Genomic DNA, 17,713 nt, shown 5'->3' with positions numbered 1-17,713 from the left:
TCAGGATAGATTTCTAAGTAGCCTGCATTAAATTAGCAAGGATTTCTCACTCCTATTTGTTCAACAGAGAGCACAAGTACTCCAGCAATGTGTTTTTCGGAGGGGGGGGGGGTCAACATTGGCAAGCAGGTTGTTATTAATCTTAGTAACTTGCAGGTACTTGTATGAACAGGGCAAATTATTTTTTCCATCCATCACAACTTAACTGTTTTTAGATTCAAATACTTTAACAAGCACAATGTATACTTAGAAGCCCCCTACTGCTCATGTTTTCCATCAGCTGGTCTTCAAAAGGACACTTCCTCCTATTCTGAAAGTAATCTAGAGAGACATCATGACAAGTTACTACTGATAGTATTATCCTCCATGTATGTTTTCACCAGTATTCCCCTTAATCTGTTCTGACTCTCCCATCATCCAAATTCATTGGATAATTTTAGATTATTTTTATTATGAGTGAAAAACCCTCTTCCCATATTATTTGGCACCAACTCCATCACACTCACCTTATTTGCTGTTGTTATTGTTGCTGTGGAGTGTCTTCAGGTAATTTCTGACTTACGGCAACTCTAAGGTTCCACAAGTCAGAAAGAAAAACCCTATTACAGGATTGTCTCAGCCTGAGAATATGTGGCCAAGATTACCCAGTGTGTTTCCATGGCCGAGCAGGAATTCAAACCCTGCTCTCCAGAGTCCAGTGCTCAAACCACTATGTCACACTGGTTCCATCACCTTATTTACACACACACGCACATAAACACAACCCACAGGAACAATGCACTGTATTGAATATAGTCTCTTCTTACATACCTTTGCTACACTCAACATTACAATTTTAAAAAATACATCAAGAAACAAGGAGCAAGAAAGTAGAACAGGACTTTAGTCTAGATCCATTGCATCAGTGGCTTCTTAGTGTAACAGCATAGCTGTAGCTTTCAGCTATTATGTCTTCTTATCTTCAACTTGGTATGCTGCAGATGTGCTGAAGTATGCCTACAATGCTGGGGAAGGCTGCATCCCATGTAATGTTTGGAAATCATACAGAGTGGGATGGGTATTTAGACTCCACTTTTGTGGCCCCTGAAGCCCACTGCAGTCCCTCCCCCCTTATTTGTAGCCCCTGAAGTGTTTAGATAATGTTTGTGCAATAACAGGGAAACAGCTTTCAACATGCTGCAGAATGATGTTGAATAGTTACAAATCCCAGCACATTTCAGCTTATGTCTATTTTACATCCTTCTTGAAGGGGCTATACAAAAATAGAAAAGTCAATACATAATCTCCCCCTCCCCCCCAATAGTCCAATCAATGATCATGTGGACCAATATTGTGACTTTCTAGTGGAAAAGCCTGCAACAAGTGAGCTGGATTGTATGTAATGCTGAATTTTACTGTAAAGTATAACATACTGTACATTTACATTTTACCTAGGTCTGAAAGCCTTGGTAAGCAGAAAAGTGATAAGTACTTGAATAAAATAAAAATAAACAAGCAGTTATTAGCCAGGTTCCAGAATTGCCTCACTTACCCAGGTAAAAATAGAGAAAAAGGAGAATGCAATGGCTGCTCGGGCTGCATCTGCTCCTTCATTCAATGGGTTGTCTTCTTTCTTGGAAACACGCCACTGATCAGCCAGGAAACAAAAACTAACAAACCAGAGAAATGCCCAGAAGCCTGAGAAAGATAACCATGAAAACAAAAGGAGGGAAAGGGAAAATTAGATAGACACACATTTTAGTTTTCTCATTTCCTCAGTTATTTCTATCCTAAAGAATCTACCCTATTGGATTTTGCAGACTGGAATAAACCCCAGTTGTGTAGCCCCACTGCAAGGGCAAACATGGTGAAACTGTAGCTGAAAGACAAAAATGTATGCCCAAACATATGTTTCTCCATAATATTAAAGCAAGGAAAAACTGGTGGACAGGAAGGATCTCCTCCTATTTGTCCGTTCTCTCTGACAAATACTGTCCCCTTCCCTGCTGGGGTCAAGATTAGAACCTATCCCAGCAGTAGGAAAATACAATCCAGAATAGAATTCCTGTTTCTCTTCTTTCTCTTTCTCTGCCATTCCCACTTGATATATTGATTAATCCACATTTACATCCCACTGTTCTTTCATACTGGTACTCAACTCAATGTAGTGTTTGCATGTGGATTCCCAGACAATCACTGCCTTGTTCAGATTCAGCAATATTCTTCAGTCACATATCCTCACATCAGACACTGGGACTTTTGCAGGGGAGAATCAGGAGGTGTGGGAAGTTTTACTTGACTTTGCTTCCCTCTACCAGTTGTCCTCTACAAGTACTTCCCCTTGTGCTAATATCTGCATTAACTCCAGCAAATGCAAGTTTTCAAATATGCAGTACATCCCTAAGTCAGAAAGAAAAGGTTATTGTGAAACAGCAAGGGAAGGCTGCTTCGAGAGTCTTTGGCTCACTGCTTAATTCAAAGCTGGTATGTTAATTACACTGCTGATATCTTAGCAAGCCTCTCAACAGTATTGTCACTTTTTCATTTATTCTTCAAATGTGGGTTCTCTGTAGAACTAAACTGTACAATGAAACACTGTCAAGTAGGGATACAGCTGAAATATGAGATTCTCTAAAATCAACTGCTCAGGAACTCTAGATTTCTCTGACACCTTCTCAGACTTCTAGAGCTACTTTCATACTTCTAGAAGAAAAAGTATAATGGAACCATAAATTTTTGTGGCCTGTAGTATGGACTTTATTCCTCATTGAAAATTTGACCTTCCAGGGACATAGTGAGATGATGGTCTCACTATGCTGGGAAGCAATAATGATATCTCCTAGCTGAACTTCCTGAATACATATTTGTGTTTCCCTCTGTTATATGCCACATCACCTATCATGGGCTGCCTTAGCTAGGCTGTTGCCTCATGTGTGATGGATAATACAATCCCATCCTCAATGTTGAAACTGGGTCTGGGTCAATGTTAGGTCTGGAAACCATGGCTTATGAGGAGAGACTGGAGGGAGCTGGGTATGTTTAGCTTGGAGAAGAGACCTTTAAGAGGTGATATGATAGCCCTGTTTGCATATTTGAAGGGGTGTCATAGTGAGGATGGAGCAAGCTTGGTTTTTTTGCTGCTCCAGAGGATATGACACGGAACAATGGGTACAAGTTACAGGAAAAGAGATTCCACCTCAACATTAGGAGGAACTTCCTGACAGTTCTGTCGGGGATGTTTTGACTGTAAATTCCTGCATGGCAGGGAGGTTGGATTTGATGGCCCTTGTGGTCTCTTCTCACTATGATTCTAAGAAATATGTTAGTTTATGTTATATGTTTATGTATATGAAATAGGGAAAGGCGGCCATCTTGTCTTTTACCTCAGGCACCAAAGTATGTCTGATCACCCGGGGAGTTTTACGTGGATCACAGCATCCTGCAAAAAGTAAGGAGCTCCCACAAATCATCTGGGAGTGAAGGAGAGGGAGTCTGTCTGCTGTTCAGCAACTGCACATCCCATCTGCCACCTCTTCCTCCACCCAGGGACTCCTTCACCACCACAGAGAGAGCTGCCTCTTGGCAGGACAGAGGCCCAGCCAGCAGTTCCCAGCAACTGCCCAGCTGCCTTGGGTTAGCCCCCGGGCCAGGGACTACTGTGGGGTTGTGGCTGCTGCCCATGGGGTTACTGAGGAGTGACTCCAGGGCCAGTCTCTCTGCTGCCTCTTTGATAACCAGTCCTGTGTGTGTGGGGGGGGGGGAGGTGTACAGCCAGGAAAAGGAGGGAGAATGGCAGGATATAAGAAAACAACAACAACAGACTGGGAATTAGGAAGAAAATAATATTAGAAAGTAGTACGGGCTGAGTCTCCCTTATCTGAAATGCTTGAGAGTAGACATGGTTTGGATTTCAGATTTTGGAATACCTGTATTTGCATATATTGTCACCCCTCCTTTCTCGCGAACTTGAGGTCCCTGGTCTTGAATACTCACGGAGGGGCAACCTGCAGCACATGCCCCATTCAAGCCTATGGGGCTTGAAAACACATGAATCTCCATTTTCACGGGGGTGGGTCCTCCAAGAAAACGTAGGGCCAACTATACGTAAATAATGAGACATCATGGAGGTGGGACCCAAGTCTAAACAATAAATTCATTTATTTTTCATTTGCACCTTATCCCATAGCCTGAATGTGATTTTGTACAATATTTTAAATAATATTGTGCATTTAAAAAAGTATGTGTACATTCAACCATTACAAAGCAATGGTGTCACTATCCTAGCCACCCATGAAAAACGTTTGGTTTTTGGAACATTTCAGATTTTGGAATACCAGACAAAGGAAATCAACCTGTAACAACAAAGAAAACAAGGAGACCTAGGTTTTTCATATTTAAACACAAGAACTAGAGAGACCTGTGTGGGAAGAGACAATATGTTTTCATAGAAGGGAGTTTAAAAGAGAGAAGCCTGGTTATAGATTCTCTTCCCACACCTATTCCATCCATTCCAATGAACAGGTTTTGCATGTCTTCCTTTGTTTGAAGCCGTGTAAAACCAATGATATGTGAACCAACATCAGGACAAAAGAAATGTATGGGTACACTGCAAGAAACATAACATCTCCCAAACAAATTTCGATTTCCTTGAAACCTGTGTTATTCCAAACTCACAAATGGCAAATGTAGAAATGAGCAATGCCATTGTCACATATACTATACATATGGAAACACTTCAGTTGGAGGAAGATACTTTCAGAACACTAGCCATGTAAGCCTGTTACAGCAACCACAAAAATAATCTTTAGCAATCTAAACAGTGACACTGATTATACAGATTGCAGCTCATGAAAGCTTTTGCCAAAGAAAACCTGATTGTTTAAAATGCTGTAAGATTTGATGTCATTTTAGCTGCAACAGACTAATACAGCAAACTCACTGTTCACAACTTAAACTGTGCCACGCACTTCATGAACCAAAGTCTAAGTCTAACAGATCAGATGCATGAAGTACCTGTGTAAGAAACTTATATATACAGTACACGGAGTATTGAGAACAGGGTTGTCATGAGTCAAGGTCACTTGAGAGCAGTTAACAACACGAAGAACAAGTATTATTAACCATTGGCATTTATATAGTTCTTTATGCTGTTAAGAGAACTACCCTCTGACCCGCTCAGAATGGTTTACAATGGATGTTGAGTACCCCATCCAACCCAGCTAATACGGATGGATAAATTTCAATTCTTAAATATAAAACCAAAAAGTGAACAAACACTGAGCCAACATCCCTCTCATGTTCAGGCTCATGCCATCAACTGCAGGAGAGCCAAGACTAGGGCCCGTTACAGACGGGCTCTTGAGGCGCCCCCATCACGTGCTAGGGGTTGGCCGGGGACCTAGCGTCCACACCGGCCTCATCCCTAGCACGTGATGGGGGCGTAATAATGGCGGCGCCCTATACACACAGGCGCCACCATTATTACGTTCCGGACGCATAGCGTCTGCACGTCGCTTATGATGTCGCGAGTGCGCCATTGGTGCCTCGCAGCGTCATAACTGTGCCGCGGGAAGAAGCACCATTTTGGAGCTTTTTTGGTCCGCGCGGGAGCTGCGCGGTTTGGCTGCTGCAGCTCCCTCACAGAGCAACCAGCAGCGCCAGCAGACCGCCGCTTTTAGGCGGTCTGTAACGCGTCTAGAATTTATATTTTAGTACAATCTGAATCAAGTTCACAGAATGAAGTTTTAAGAACAAGTTAGTGATTTACTTTAAGCCTTAAGGAAACACTCTGCAGTTTAATAAAAGTGTCAACAAGTAACGTGCCACAGTAATGAAATTAACTGAAAAAGTGTTTGTAATTTCTCTGTAGAAATTATATAGCTAGACTGGGCAAATGTTTTCTTTGACTAAAAGTGTCATATAAGGAAGTATAATACACATCATTATAATTTGGGAGAAAGACATAAGAACTGTCAAAATGCTTTTGGATCCTTATTTAAATAATCTGCTCTCCCACTGGGTTGTTAATGAACAATATGTATTGATCCTTACTTCTTCCACAATAATCTGTACTCTGCAACTTGTCCCCTTTTAGCTTTCTCTTCATTAAGCTTCAGAGTGTTTCTGGTTGTTTTCAAATTCTGTAGCTATGAAAATCAGACTTACCGGTAATATTTGCTGCAAAAGCTGCAGATATTGTTGCATATATGTGTGACTTGAGGAAAGGCGATTTTAAAGTATATGTATGTGTCTTGATTTGGCGCTTGTATTTAATTCATACACACACACACACACATCTATCTATCTCTATCTGTTCAAATTTGTTTATTGGAAGTGTAACTATAAAGTAGTTACTTTTAAGTGGTTACTTTTAAGTCATTACCTTTAAGTCGTTACTTGTAAGCAGACAGTGAAGACACTGAAACAGTTCAAGATTAATCAGAATGGAGACTGCAGTCAAGAAAGCAGAAGATCAGGGCTGCGTCCGCACTGGAGAAATAACCCAGTTTGACACCTATTTTTAAAGGCCATGCTTCAAGGCTTTGGAACCGTGGGAACTGTAGTTTGTTCTGAGGAGTTTGAACTCTGGCGCCACAACAACAAACTACAATCTCCACAATTCCATAGGCCTGAGGTAGGAAGCCTAAAGCAATATCTATCTATCTATCTATCTATCTATCTATCTATCTATCTATCTATCTATCTATCGTTGCTGTTCAGTGCCTTCAAATAGTGTTTTAATTATGAGAACGTGAGGCAAACCTATCATGGGGTTTTCTCAACAAGATTTATTCAGAGGAGGTTTGGCATTGCCTTCTTCTAAGGTTAAGAGAGTGACTTACCAAAGATCACCCAAGGGTTTTTTTGTGGGTTTTTCGGGCTATGTGGCCATGTTCTAGAAGATTTTCTTCCTGACGTTTTGCCAGCATCTCTGGCTGGCATCTTCAGAAGATGCCACAGATGCTGGCGAAACATTAGGAAGAAAATCTTCTAGAACATGGCCGCTTAGCCCAAAAAACCCACAAAAAACTATGGATGCCGGCCATGAAAGCCTTCGACTTCACATCATCCAAGGGGTTTCCATGGTCAAGCAGGGATTTAAACCCTGATCTCTCAGTGTCCTAGTCCACTATACCATGCTGCTTGTGTGTCTGTGTGGACATGTGTATTTAACTATCCAGATGTGTGATTTATGTACTCAAAAGTTGTTTCTACTGCAATGGACAAGAAAAAAAGAGGAATCAAAAGCAGTGGCAGCATGAGAACCAGTTCCTTGGGGAAATTTGCAACAGTAGAATAAACACACACAATGAACAGTAATTGTAATTTACACCAGCAAAGCATCTTGGGAATCTGAATTTTGATAGCATACCTACATGTCCTCAATTTGTTGACAGGCTGTTCAGTCCAAATGCAGACTTTGTTGTCTAAAGGATGAAGGTGCTATTGAGCTGATTCCAAGAGCAGTATATCTGAAATCTTAGAACTCTTTCTAATTGAGAATGATTTTTTAAGATTTATTTTTTAGATTTCAAATTGCAACTACTAAGCTCTCTTAATCAGATGCCTAAAAGCAAGTTTTTCTCTTCACATGTTTTCATGTGGCCAGCAATTTACACCATAGAAGAATGTGGGGTAGTGGCACGAATACTGAGTTTGGATCAAGTAGACCAAAATTCTACATCCGGATGAACTACATAGATTATTAGGCAACTTCAGGCCAGCCACTGCCTCTCACCTTAACTTACCTCGTATGTGTAGTTGTGGGGATAAAAGTAGAGACCTGAGCTCCTTGGAGGAAATAAATAAATATTTACAAGCCTCCAGTGTTAAATATCTAAGGTTCCTGTTGCAACAGACTTTACATTATGCAAATAAGCAGAAAACATGACAACAACTATAAATCAATACCAATCAGGTGCTTGAAAAGTAACCAATTATGCACAAGCTATATACTGGTCATGTTCTGTGCAAACTGCAAAAGCCAGCAGAGTGCTGGGAAATCTCTTTTGTCATCTCCAACCTCTCAACTGAAGTAACAGCTGTGGCTACTTCACCTGCCTTATAGCCTCCCAAATGGGCTGGAGTAAAACCACCAGAGATACAAAGCCACCAGTGCCTGGGATCGGAATCTCACTAGGGAAAAACCACACTTGGCAAAGGTAACTCCTGAGGACCAAATGGTGTCAGAGGCATGATCAATGGATGTGACCTCGCTCAAGAGGGGAACAATTCCACCCTTCCACATAACATTCCTCAACCCCTCACAAAAGCAGTTTTAATGTTAGTGGGTAAGCTAACTTGGGTGAGGAAAATTTATCTCTCAAAAATAGAGTGACAACATCTCACAATGTGCTTTGCAGAGCACTATAAAGTGGAATAGTGTGTGCAAAAGTGTCAGAATTGTAAGACTTTGCTATGAGATGGTAATCAGACTTTTTTACTTAATCAGAAGCTTAGGGTAAGACATATTTTGGATTTCAGTACTTCTGTACAGAGCAGTGCTGTGACAACTAGTGTTCCTACTCCACCCCCCATGCTTATATCACATTAGTTTCTTCTTTCATTTAGCTTTGTGCTTGTTTTTTAAATATAAAATCATGTTTGCCTTGAGATTTATGGGACTCCAGTGACATCTTAATATGAATCTCTATGACCCTCACTAAGATGATTCAGCCCTCAAGTGAATTGAGAGAACACTATAAAAGAACTGTCAACATCTAGCAGAGATTTCAACTTCCTAAAAAACCCTACCACTGATGCCTGCCACCTTACCCAACATTTCATCCTTCACTCCAGTCTGCCATTTTAGGTGTAGCTTCACCTTCATGATAGCATCCCCAGCACTTATACTGTAAATTATCTTTCCCCAGAAAAATCTGTCTCTCTTTGAGAACAGCAAGCACTGAGTAAAATTAATACTGGATTACAACAGAGGCCTATGGACGGGGGGGGGGGGGGGCATTTACAGTTTCCATAGTGCCCTTGAGGGTTGCTATGGTGTGACACTGCAGAAAATTAGACTTCAACTGCATGCTGCACACTGTGAGTCACAATGCTATTGCCACTGCCTGATGCTACCAGGTAGAGCCCACCAAAGGGTGCCAGACTGCTGGCATAGGATTATGGAAGATCTCTGTTTCAATTCCAATTTGCATTTGAAGCTCACTGGATGACTTTTTTTCTAGCATAGGACAGTTGAAGGGAAGCTTGGGGAAAAGCATCCAAGCAAGAAGCTCTGAACATATGACTGGGGGCAGGGGAAAGAAAAAAAGAATGAGAAAGAAAAGAAAGAAGTGAAGTGAAGTGAGGCATATAATAAATGATGTTGGTATGAGCACACGGATTTTCCTCATGACTCCACAACCCTCCAGCTGAAAATATCCAGCATACACAGACTGCACTTAATATTTGCAGTATTTTTCAGTTCCACTCCAAAGCTCTGACAGGATCTTCCCTGTACAGTGGAAGAACTGCCCTCACAGCCCTAGGCTGACTACAGCCTCTGTGCTTCCTCATTCCACTTTCATTTTAATTTGTTTCTTTTAGTTCAGGAGGAGGAGGAAATCACTTCAGTTTTGAAATGAGTGTCAAAAAGTGAGTAAGGCCCTGAAAACCCCACATCAGTGCTTAGATGGGAGGTCTGCAAAGTGACCTTTTGAAAGGTTTATTAATTTGGTGTTTTTGACAATAGCTGAGGATTAACATCTTTTTTGATAGAAAAGGCTAATGTGAAGTTATTGCTGAAAGTCTAGATACACAATTACCTACACTACAACTCTATACATAAAAGATTCCTAAAAACCGCTTTTCTCATTTTGATGCTGCAAAACCTTTCTGGCTACTTTTATTCATAATTATTCATAACACTCCTTTTCTGTCTCTGTGGACAACACTTCCATTCAACCAGTCCAGCAAGCCCGCAGTCTTGGATTTATCTTTGACTCTTCTCTGTCGTGTATCCCTCAGATCCAGACCACAGCCAAGGCTTGTAGATTCTTTTTGTACAATATTGCCAAAATCCGACCATATCTCTCCGCCTCTACTGCCAAGATCCTGGTCCATGCCCTAGTGGTCTCACGACTTGATTACTGTAATGTCCTCCTGGCTGGGCTTCCTCTTTCTCACCTCCGTCCTTTAATCTCTGTCCAGCATTCAGCTGCACGCATTATCACTTCCACCCACCGCTCTGACCACATCTCTCCTGTGTTGGCATCCCTTCACTGGCTCCCTCTCCCTTTCCGCATTCAGTATAAGCTCCTGCTGTCGACATTCAAAGCCCTCCATGGACTGGCCCCTCCTTACTTATCAGACCTTCTTTCTCCTCACCTTCCCACTCGGGCCCTCCGTTCTGGAAGTCAAGGGTTCCTGTCTCAGCCCAGGATTTCCTCTGCCCCATCCCGGATTCGCCCCCTTTTCACTTGCTGCCCCTCACTCCTGGAACCTTCTTCCTCCACAAGCAAGAGTCATCACTTCTTTAACCAGCTTCAAAACGGAGTTGAAAACCATCCTGTTCAGAGAAGCCTTCCCAGGCATCGCATAATTGTCGCTTACTATCTGATGTTCTGCTGTTGACTGTTTATCGATCCATTTCCTGTATTGCTATGTACTGTATATGTATTATCCTACTTGTGAGTATGTATTTTCCCTGATAATGATTAACCTTCCATTTTGAAGCCAAGCCCTCCCTCCTGTCCATCTGCCTTGGTCCAGGCCTCGGAGGTTGAGAGGAACTGCTGGACCTCTTACCCTTTCCCGTCACCACTCCCTTCTCCTTCTGTGTCATGTCTTTTTAGATTGTAAGCCTGAGGGCAGGGAACCGTCTAACTAAAAAGACTGCATGTACAGCGCTGTGTAAATTTACAGCGCTTCATAAATAAAGGTTAATAATAACAATAATAATAATAATAATAATAATAATAATTAAGCCTCCTGCAGACTGCTTAAGGTATATGTGTCCTTTTTAGTATCTACATCTCAACATGTAGATACAATAAACTGAACCCAATCTGCATTTGATGTACTAACTTTCACCCAAAAGAAAGCTTCCTCTATGCATTCTACTCTATGGTTAATTCACTGAGCATCTGACACTGCAAACTCTAATAATTACATTATTAGTTTTTTGTGGGTTTTTCGGGCTATGTGGCCATGTTCTATAAGAGTTTATAAGAGTTACATACGAGTTTATAAGAATTACATTATTCTTGGAAATATGAAATTGTATAAGGGACAATAAGCAGAAAGGAAAATTTCTCTGGAATCAGTGATTACTTTCCATAATAATGCAATGGAAGTAGAGTAGAAAGGACAGAAACCACATTATTCTCTGAGAAGTATAACAAATTTTTGTTCCACAAAAGAGAGAACTAGAACTTTTTCCTGCAATAACTACATATTAATTCTTGCACATATAAACATGACCAACCTGGGATCATGCTGCAAATTAATTCTGGCTCCCTGAAAGGTAATAAATAGTAACATACAAATGCAATTCTTTCTTTTATTCTCCACTATAAATTTCCCAGAAGCAGATTTGGTGATAGAGACTGGGAGGCGGGCAGGGGATGACATCTAAATAACTAGGAGGTTTTCATCAATGTATATGTAACAAACAGTTGAGCAGTCTTGCTTGGAGGTCCACAAACTACCAACATTTTGTAGTGATTCTGAATGAATAGTCCCTGATAAATATGGATGTGCTTTATGCCAGTTTGATTGAGTTCCTTGAGCATGGGAAAATTAACTCACAAACCAAGTGGGTTATGTCAAGATATTTCAGGAAAGAACTAAGTGGTCTTTCACTGAACAAAGAACCTGTGCAAAACTGGTCAGAGAAATGTTACATTTGACAACTACTCAAGAAATGAAAATGTTTGAAGTTGTCTTATGTGGAATTCATACTGACCCAATTCACTTTAGCAGTATATCCACACTACACAATTAAGGCACTTTGATACAACTTTAACTGTCATGGCTACATGCACCTAGAATTCTTTGCAAGAGAGCTTGACTGCAGTAGTTCAGGGGAGTGCACTAAAGCTATTTAGCAGAGAATTCTAAGCACCAAATCTCAGGAATCCTTACACAACATGAACGAAACAGTACATCCCATGCCAGATCTCCTAATGACTCACACACAAAGTGATATATAACCATCTTTACTAACAGCCATTGACAACACTAACCTGAATATATCTAATCCTCTTTTTAAAGCTATCCGAGTTGGTAGTCATCACTATATCCTATGGCAATGAATTTCATAGTTTAACTGTATGCTTTATTGTTGTTAATAATAATAATAAAAATAAAATTTATTTATATCCCACCCCTCTACAAGATGCAATCAGGGCAGCTTACAAAGATTAAAAAACATATATTCCAACACCCTTAATCCCCCCTCTTAAAATACAATTAAACAATGTAAGAATTAAAACATATATAAGAATAAGATAAATTAAAAAAAATATTATACAACAAACCATAAACTGTGACTAAAATGCGGCCGGAGTTCTTAAGAGTTCTTCTGATGGCCGGAGAAACTATTCGGGAAAGGGCTGCCCAGAAGAGGTCCGTCTTTATAGCTTTTTTAAAGCTGTTTAGAGTGGCAATATGATGGATCTCATCCGGCAGGCCATTCCACAATCTGGGCGCGACAGCTGAGAAAGTCCTTTGGGAGGTCATGGACAGTCTTATTTTATAAGGCTGTAGCAAATTCCTCCTTGAGGATGTAAGTGTGGGGGGAGGATTATATGGAAGGACAGTCCTGAAGATAGGTTGGACCCAAGCCATTTAGGGCTTTAACGGTGATAACCAACACCTAGTACTGGGCCCAGAAACTAATGGGCAGCCAGGGAAGTGATCTTAGGATCAATGTTATATGGTCTCTTCTGGATGTACCAGAGACCAGTCTGGCTGCCATGATTTCAACTAATTGAAGTTTCTGGACCAAGCACAAGGGTAGCCCCATGTAGAGTGATTACAGAAATCAAGGCATGAGGTTACCAGTGCATGTACTACAGTCTCAAGGTCCCTCACTTCCAAGAAAGGGCACAGCTGACATATCAGCCGAAGCTGATAACAGGCACTCCTGACCATCGCATTCACCTGATTTGTCATGTGAAAAGATGGATCTAGGAGCACCCCCAGACTGCGGACACAGTCTTTTGAGGGGAGTGTGACTCCTTCCAGGACTGAAGGGTGTATTCCAATACCTGGGTTCGGAGCCGATACCATAAGTACCTTCATTTTGTCTGGATTCAGCTTCAATTTGTTTTCCCTCATCCAGTCCATTACTGCCTTAAGGCAGTCATTGAGAGGAGAGGCGCCATCTGAAGTCAAAGCTGATGACCGAGACATGGAGTTTTTAAGTATGGTAGTCCTTTCCCCCTGTCCTGAATCTCTTAAAAGATTCAGAATCTCTATCCTGAATCCTTTCAGCTGGAATTGGTAGGGAATGCAGCATGGAAGTTACTAAACCTGTGCTCTACATCTGAGCTATCCCCTCTGCAAAAGAAAAGAAAAGAAAAGAAAAGGAAAAGAAAAGAAAAAAGAAAAAAAAGAGAAAAGAATGAGAAAAGCAGGCAGAGAGATCTGTAATAAAAGTTGCAAAATAAATTAGAATGAAATGAAAAAAATCATGGGGGAAAAAGATAAATAAAGATGGTGGAGAGGAGGAAAAGAAAGAGATATATTTCTTACTACCATGGCTCCTCACTGCTTTGTAGAACAAGACAGACTCCTGTGCATCACAGTACCTTGTGTAATTATTGAGAAGTTCCACTCTATATTAATGGAATTTATTCCCAAGAATGTGTACATGGAACTGCTGACTTATCTACAAACACATCTCTAAAGAAAATCATGTAGTGCTGATGTACTAAAAAGCTCACCAGATACACCAATATCAGAGAGCACAGCTTTCTTGCGGTCCTTGACACTGCTGATCTGTGGAAAGTAGACATCTAACGCCAGATAAAGAAGGCAGCTGAGGAAGGCAAGGACTCCCACGGTGATGCCATAGTTGCAGGCATTCTGGTTGCGGTTGTAGATACAGTATTCTTCCATTTCATTTGGCTTGTTGATGTAGCCTTCATTCACAATGGAGCCAAATACAACAATGGAGAAAAGCTGTACAGTATATAGGAAAGTGAGATAAGTGTTAAAGAGGATTCTTCTACAAACATGTAACCTATACCAAGGGTGCAATTCAGCGGTTGATAAGCACTTTTAAATCCCATTCATTTCAATGGAAGAGAGTTAAGCACATGCATAACTATCGCTTAAACATGCATGAGTGCAATCAAATTGTAACACAGGTGTTTTAATACAACATTCTACATGTGGCTGCCATTTGCCTTCCATCTCAAATGAAAATTACTCTGGCTAAATATGTTTAAATACAATATCAGTGTTGTTTCCAGTCACCTAGGTCTAGTAATTTATACCACTATGTTTCAACCACCCACTCTGTCTGCCACTTACCATCCCTCCGCAGTTTATTTTCCCATCTGTCAACTCAGTTTTCTGCCTTTGTCTATCCAAATATTACAACTACAGACCTTCCACACCCCATTCATTTATTTGACAGTGTTTTTGTTTCATTCTTCTTTCATTAAGCATTCTTCTGGTTTCCTTTACTTTCTTGGTGGTTTTGCCAAATAACATCTATCTAGCTCAGGGGTGGGGAACCTACAGCCCTCTAGGTTGTGATGAATTACATTTCCATCATGCCTCACTTCTCCTGTTAGGGCACAAAAAAGATTTGGAATCCAAATTCTCAAATGTGCTCTTTTAAAAAGTTTTAGGAATACCTGCAGCCACTACAATTACTCATTCCACTTCTCTGCTATAGTATTTTTTAAAATGTGCTTTTATGTTAAAATGGCTATGAGAGAGGAGAGCATTACCCCCCCCCCCCCATTTCATACAGCAGATGAATTCACACAGAGACCTATGAAACACACTAGTAATTATTTAATGTCCAAGCAAAAGTTCATGGCCCACTTCTGTAACCTGCTCCAGAGTTGATTTACATAGCACACAATCATAGGCCACCTTTCTCATGGTCTATAACAGTTATCTTGTCTTAATAATTCAGAGGCAAAACAGCAGGAAGCCCCTAAAACAGCCACAACAACATTACATTTCTTGTCAGGAAACTTTAATTTAAAACCATGATTCTCCACAGAAATAACCCAAGAGAAAATCTAAGTGAAATGAACCCAAAGTAGTAAAAATATGGAAACTAAATCACTGACAGTTTACTACCCATCAACAGAACTTCAAAATCTACCGCTGGAAGCAGACTGCTTAACTCTAATAGCAGGGTCAAGCCTTTGTTCTCAAACTGTAATACAAGCACAGGAAAGGTCTGAAATGCCTGGAGAGGTACATGGGGGTCACTAGAAATTATCTAGACAAGTGAGTTCTGTGATTCCCAGATCTTGGTCCTCCAACTGTTTTGGACTTCAGCTCCCAGGATTTCTAGGCACTGGCCAAGCTGGCTCAGGCTTCTGTGAGTTGAAGTCCAAAATAAAAGATGGATCTCTTCCAACAGGACTTCCCAGGATAATTGACTCAATCGCCCCACTGATATGTATCACCTAACTGACTATCCCACTGACTGTCCTATTTTTGTCTTAGCAATAATTTTAATGATTTTAATTGTATTTTATTATAGTTACTATTATGTCATACTTGTTGTTGATGATTTGGGGTTAAGGAGGGAGGGGGATTGTGGGATTTTATTCTGTTGTATTGTATGGGTTTTAAGCCACCTCGATCTTGTTGGAGAGGCAGGGTAGAAATAAATATTATTTTTATTAGAAGCACCAAAGATTGAGAACCACTAGACATGCAGATGTCTGTTTTGATGGTGGTATGGTTTCCCTTAGGAACTTGCTCATGCCCCTTTCTTGTCCCCAGTTACCTCCTCCCTCCACTTACAGACCAAGCCAGATCCTCACCAGCAGAAGCCAACATTAGGGGAATTAGAGAGAATTCTTAGAAGCAACTCATCAAGCAGCAGTTGGTCAAAGGAGCTAGCTAATGTTTTCTACTTGGATCATTACCTACGAAAGTTTGACAAAGTGCAGTTATCACTTTCAACCCACCTCTCCTTCCTCTCAACGTAGCAGCCTACCTGAAGTAGAAGGAATAAGGATGGGGGTCTTCTTTTTCTGAGAAGAAAAATCCCATTCATGTGAGGATGTTATAGGGCAGTGATGGCGAACCTATGGCACGCGTGCCAGAGGTGGCACTCAGGGCCCTCTCTGTGGGCACATGTGTCGTCACCCCAGCACAGAGTTTGTTACTAGAAAGCCAGAGGGACATGGCACTTTGCAATAAATAAGTGGGTTTTGAGTTGCAGTTTGGGCACTCGGCCTCTAAAAAGTTCACCATCACTGTTATAGGGGGAGAGGGCTGGAGAGGAAGAGATGTCAACCATGTGACATAGGACAGTGCCAGAGAAGAGAGATGGGGGGGGGAGATAAAAGCTCTTCTGAAAGTAGAGGAATCAGGAGTAAGAGTCCTGGTGTCCTTTCATACTACAGAATTATAGTACTATGACTCCATTTTTAGTATCATGGCTGCATCCTATGGAAACCTGGGATTAGCAGTTTAGGTAGGGGTATTTACGATTCTCAGGTAGAGTGCCCCATCAAAATGACAAAACCCAAGATTTCACAGGATGCAGCCATGGCAGGTAAAGTGGAATCACAGCGCTATATGAAAGGGCCTCAGGATGTATATGTTACCTCTGAATACTGTTTACCGTTCAGCTTTTATTTCCAAAAGCATTCTCTGTAAATAGATTTATTTTCACTGTTGACATAACACTCAACACAGATTGCAGATTAACTTCCTGTTGGAAGTAGGCATGCATTTCATATCTGAGCCAAATGATACCCAGAAAGGAAGTTTTCTTTTCTTTTATTTCCCCACTGCAATCCAAGATGTTGAAAAGGAAGGGGCCTCTTCACCCTCCCACACCTTTAACCAGTTTGATGTATAATACAGCTATGCAGTATGAGCAGCCTGAGGAAGCCCTTAGAAGTCAAGCAAACTCATATGAGAGGTGGTTGTCTTTAATATTCCAAGCTGTTTATGGTTTTAACAATTAAGATGAACATTTTGTCCCAAGGGGGAAAAAACCTAAGGAACCCATATGCTGAAACTGTAAACCTTGCAAGATATTCTATACACCTGACCATACCTACTAATCCAAGTGCATTACAGAACCTAAGACTTCACACCTTCGCACACTTCCACTGTATGTCTTCCTAGCCATCACCAGAATTTAAAGAAAAGGATTTTATTGCACCTCTGGAAAATGTTCAAATGTTGATTTTTGTAGATCACCAAAAAGGAGGTAGTTTCATGATTAATTCTCAAGAACATCTGTATACAAGCTTTTTCCTCTAAAACACTGAGAGATCTTATTAATATGCATAATTATGCTCGGAACTGGCTGTTTATTGGTGATGGAAAGATGCTCTGCATATGCTCAAAAACATACCCTTTCTCAGTCCAGTCTTAAAGTGGAGGAAGAAACAAGCCAATGTAAATTGATATGGGAGATTCTGAAAAATTCAAGGGTTGAATAATTATGAGCTTATGCCAAAATTAAGGGCTCATTATAGGTCTTCTTCTCTGTCTCACATGCAGACTGCAGTTTTCTGCCCTTTTAATATAAATATAAAGATTTAAAGCAGGGAAACTGTACTTCCCT

At 40.8% G+C, this 17,713-nt stretch overlaps 1 protein-coding gene across 2 annotated transcripts in view; it reads right to left on the bottom strand.

The window, feature by feature from the left end:
- SYNGR1 (synaptogyrin 1) overlaps positions 1-17,713 on the bottom strand; it is a 47,271-nt gene that overhangs the window by 9,833 nt on the left and 19,725 nt on the right. For both annotated transcript variants that reach the window (XM_089528224.1, XM_089528225.1), the window contains exons 2-3: positions 13,872-14,109; positions 1,532-1,677 (exon numbers count right to left, since the gene is read on the bottom strand). In XM_089528224.1, coding sequence (XP_089384350.1) covers positions 1,532-1,677; positions 13,872-14,109 — 384 coding nt within the window. The remainder of the gene's footprint in view (positions 1-1,531; positions 1,678-13,871; positions 14,110-17,713) is intronic.

This window comes from Sceloporus occidentalis, unplaced genomic scaffold, assembly GCF_023333645.1.
Source record: "Sceloporus occidentalis isolate IW3139 unplaced genomic scaffold, rSceOcc1.0.p SCAF_5, whole genome shotgun sequence".
In the NCBI taxonomy this organism is placed as follows: Eukaryota; Metazoa; Chordata; class Lepidosauria; order Squamata; family Phrynosomatidae; genus Sceloporus; species Sceloporus occidentalis.
This window is presented reverse-complemented; position numbering and strand designations above follow the sequence as displayed.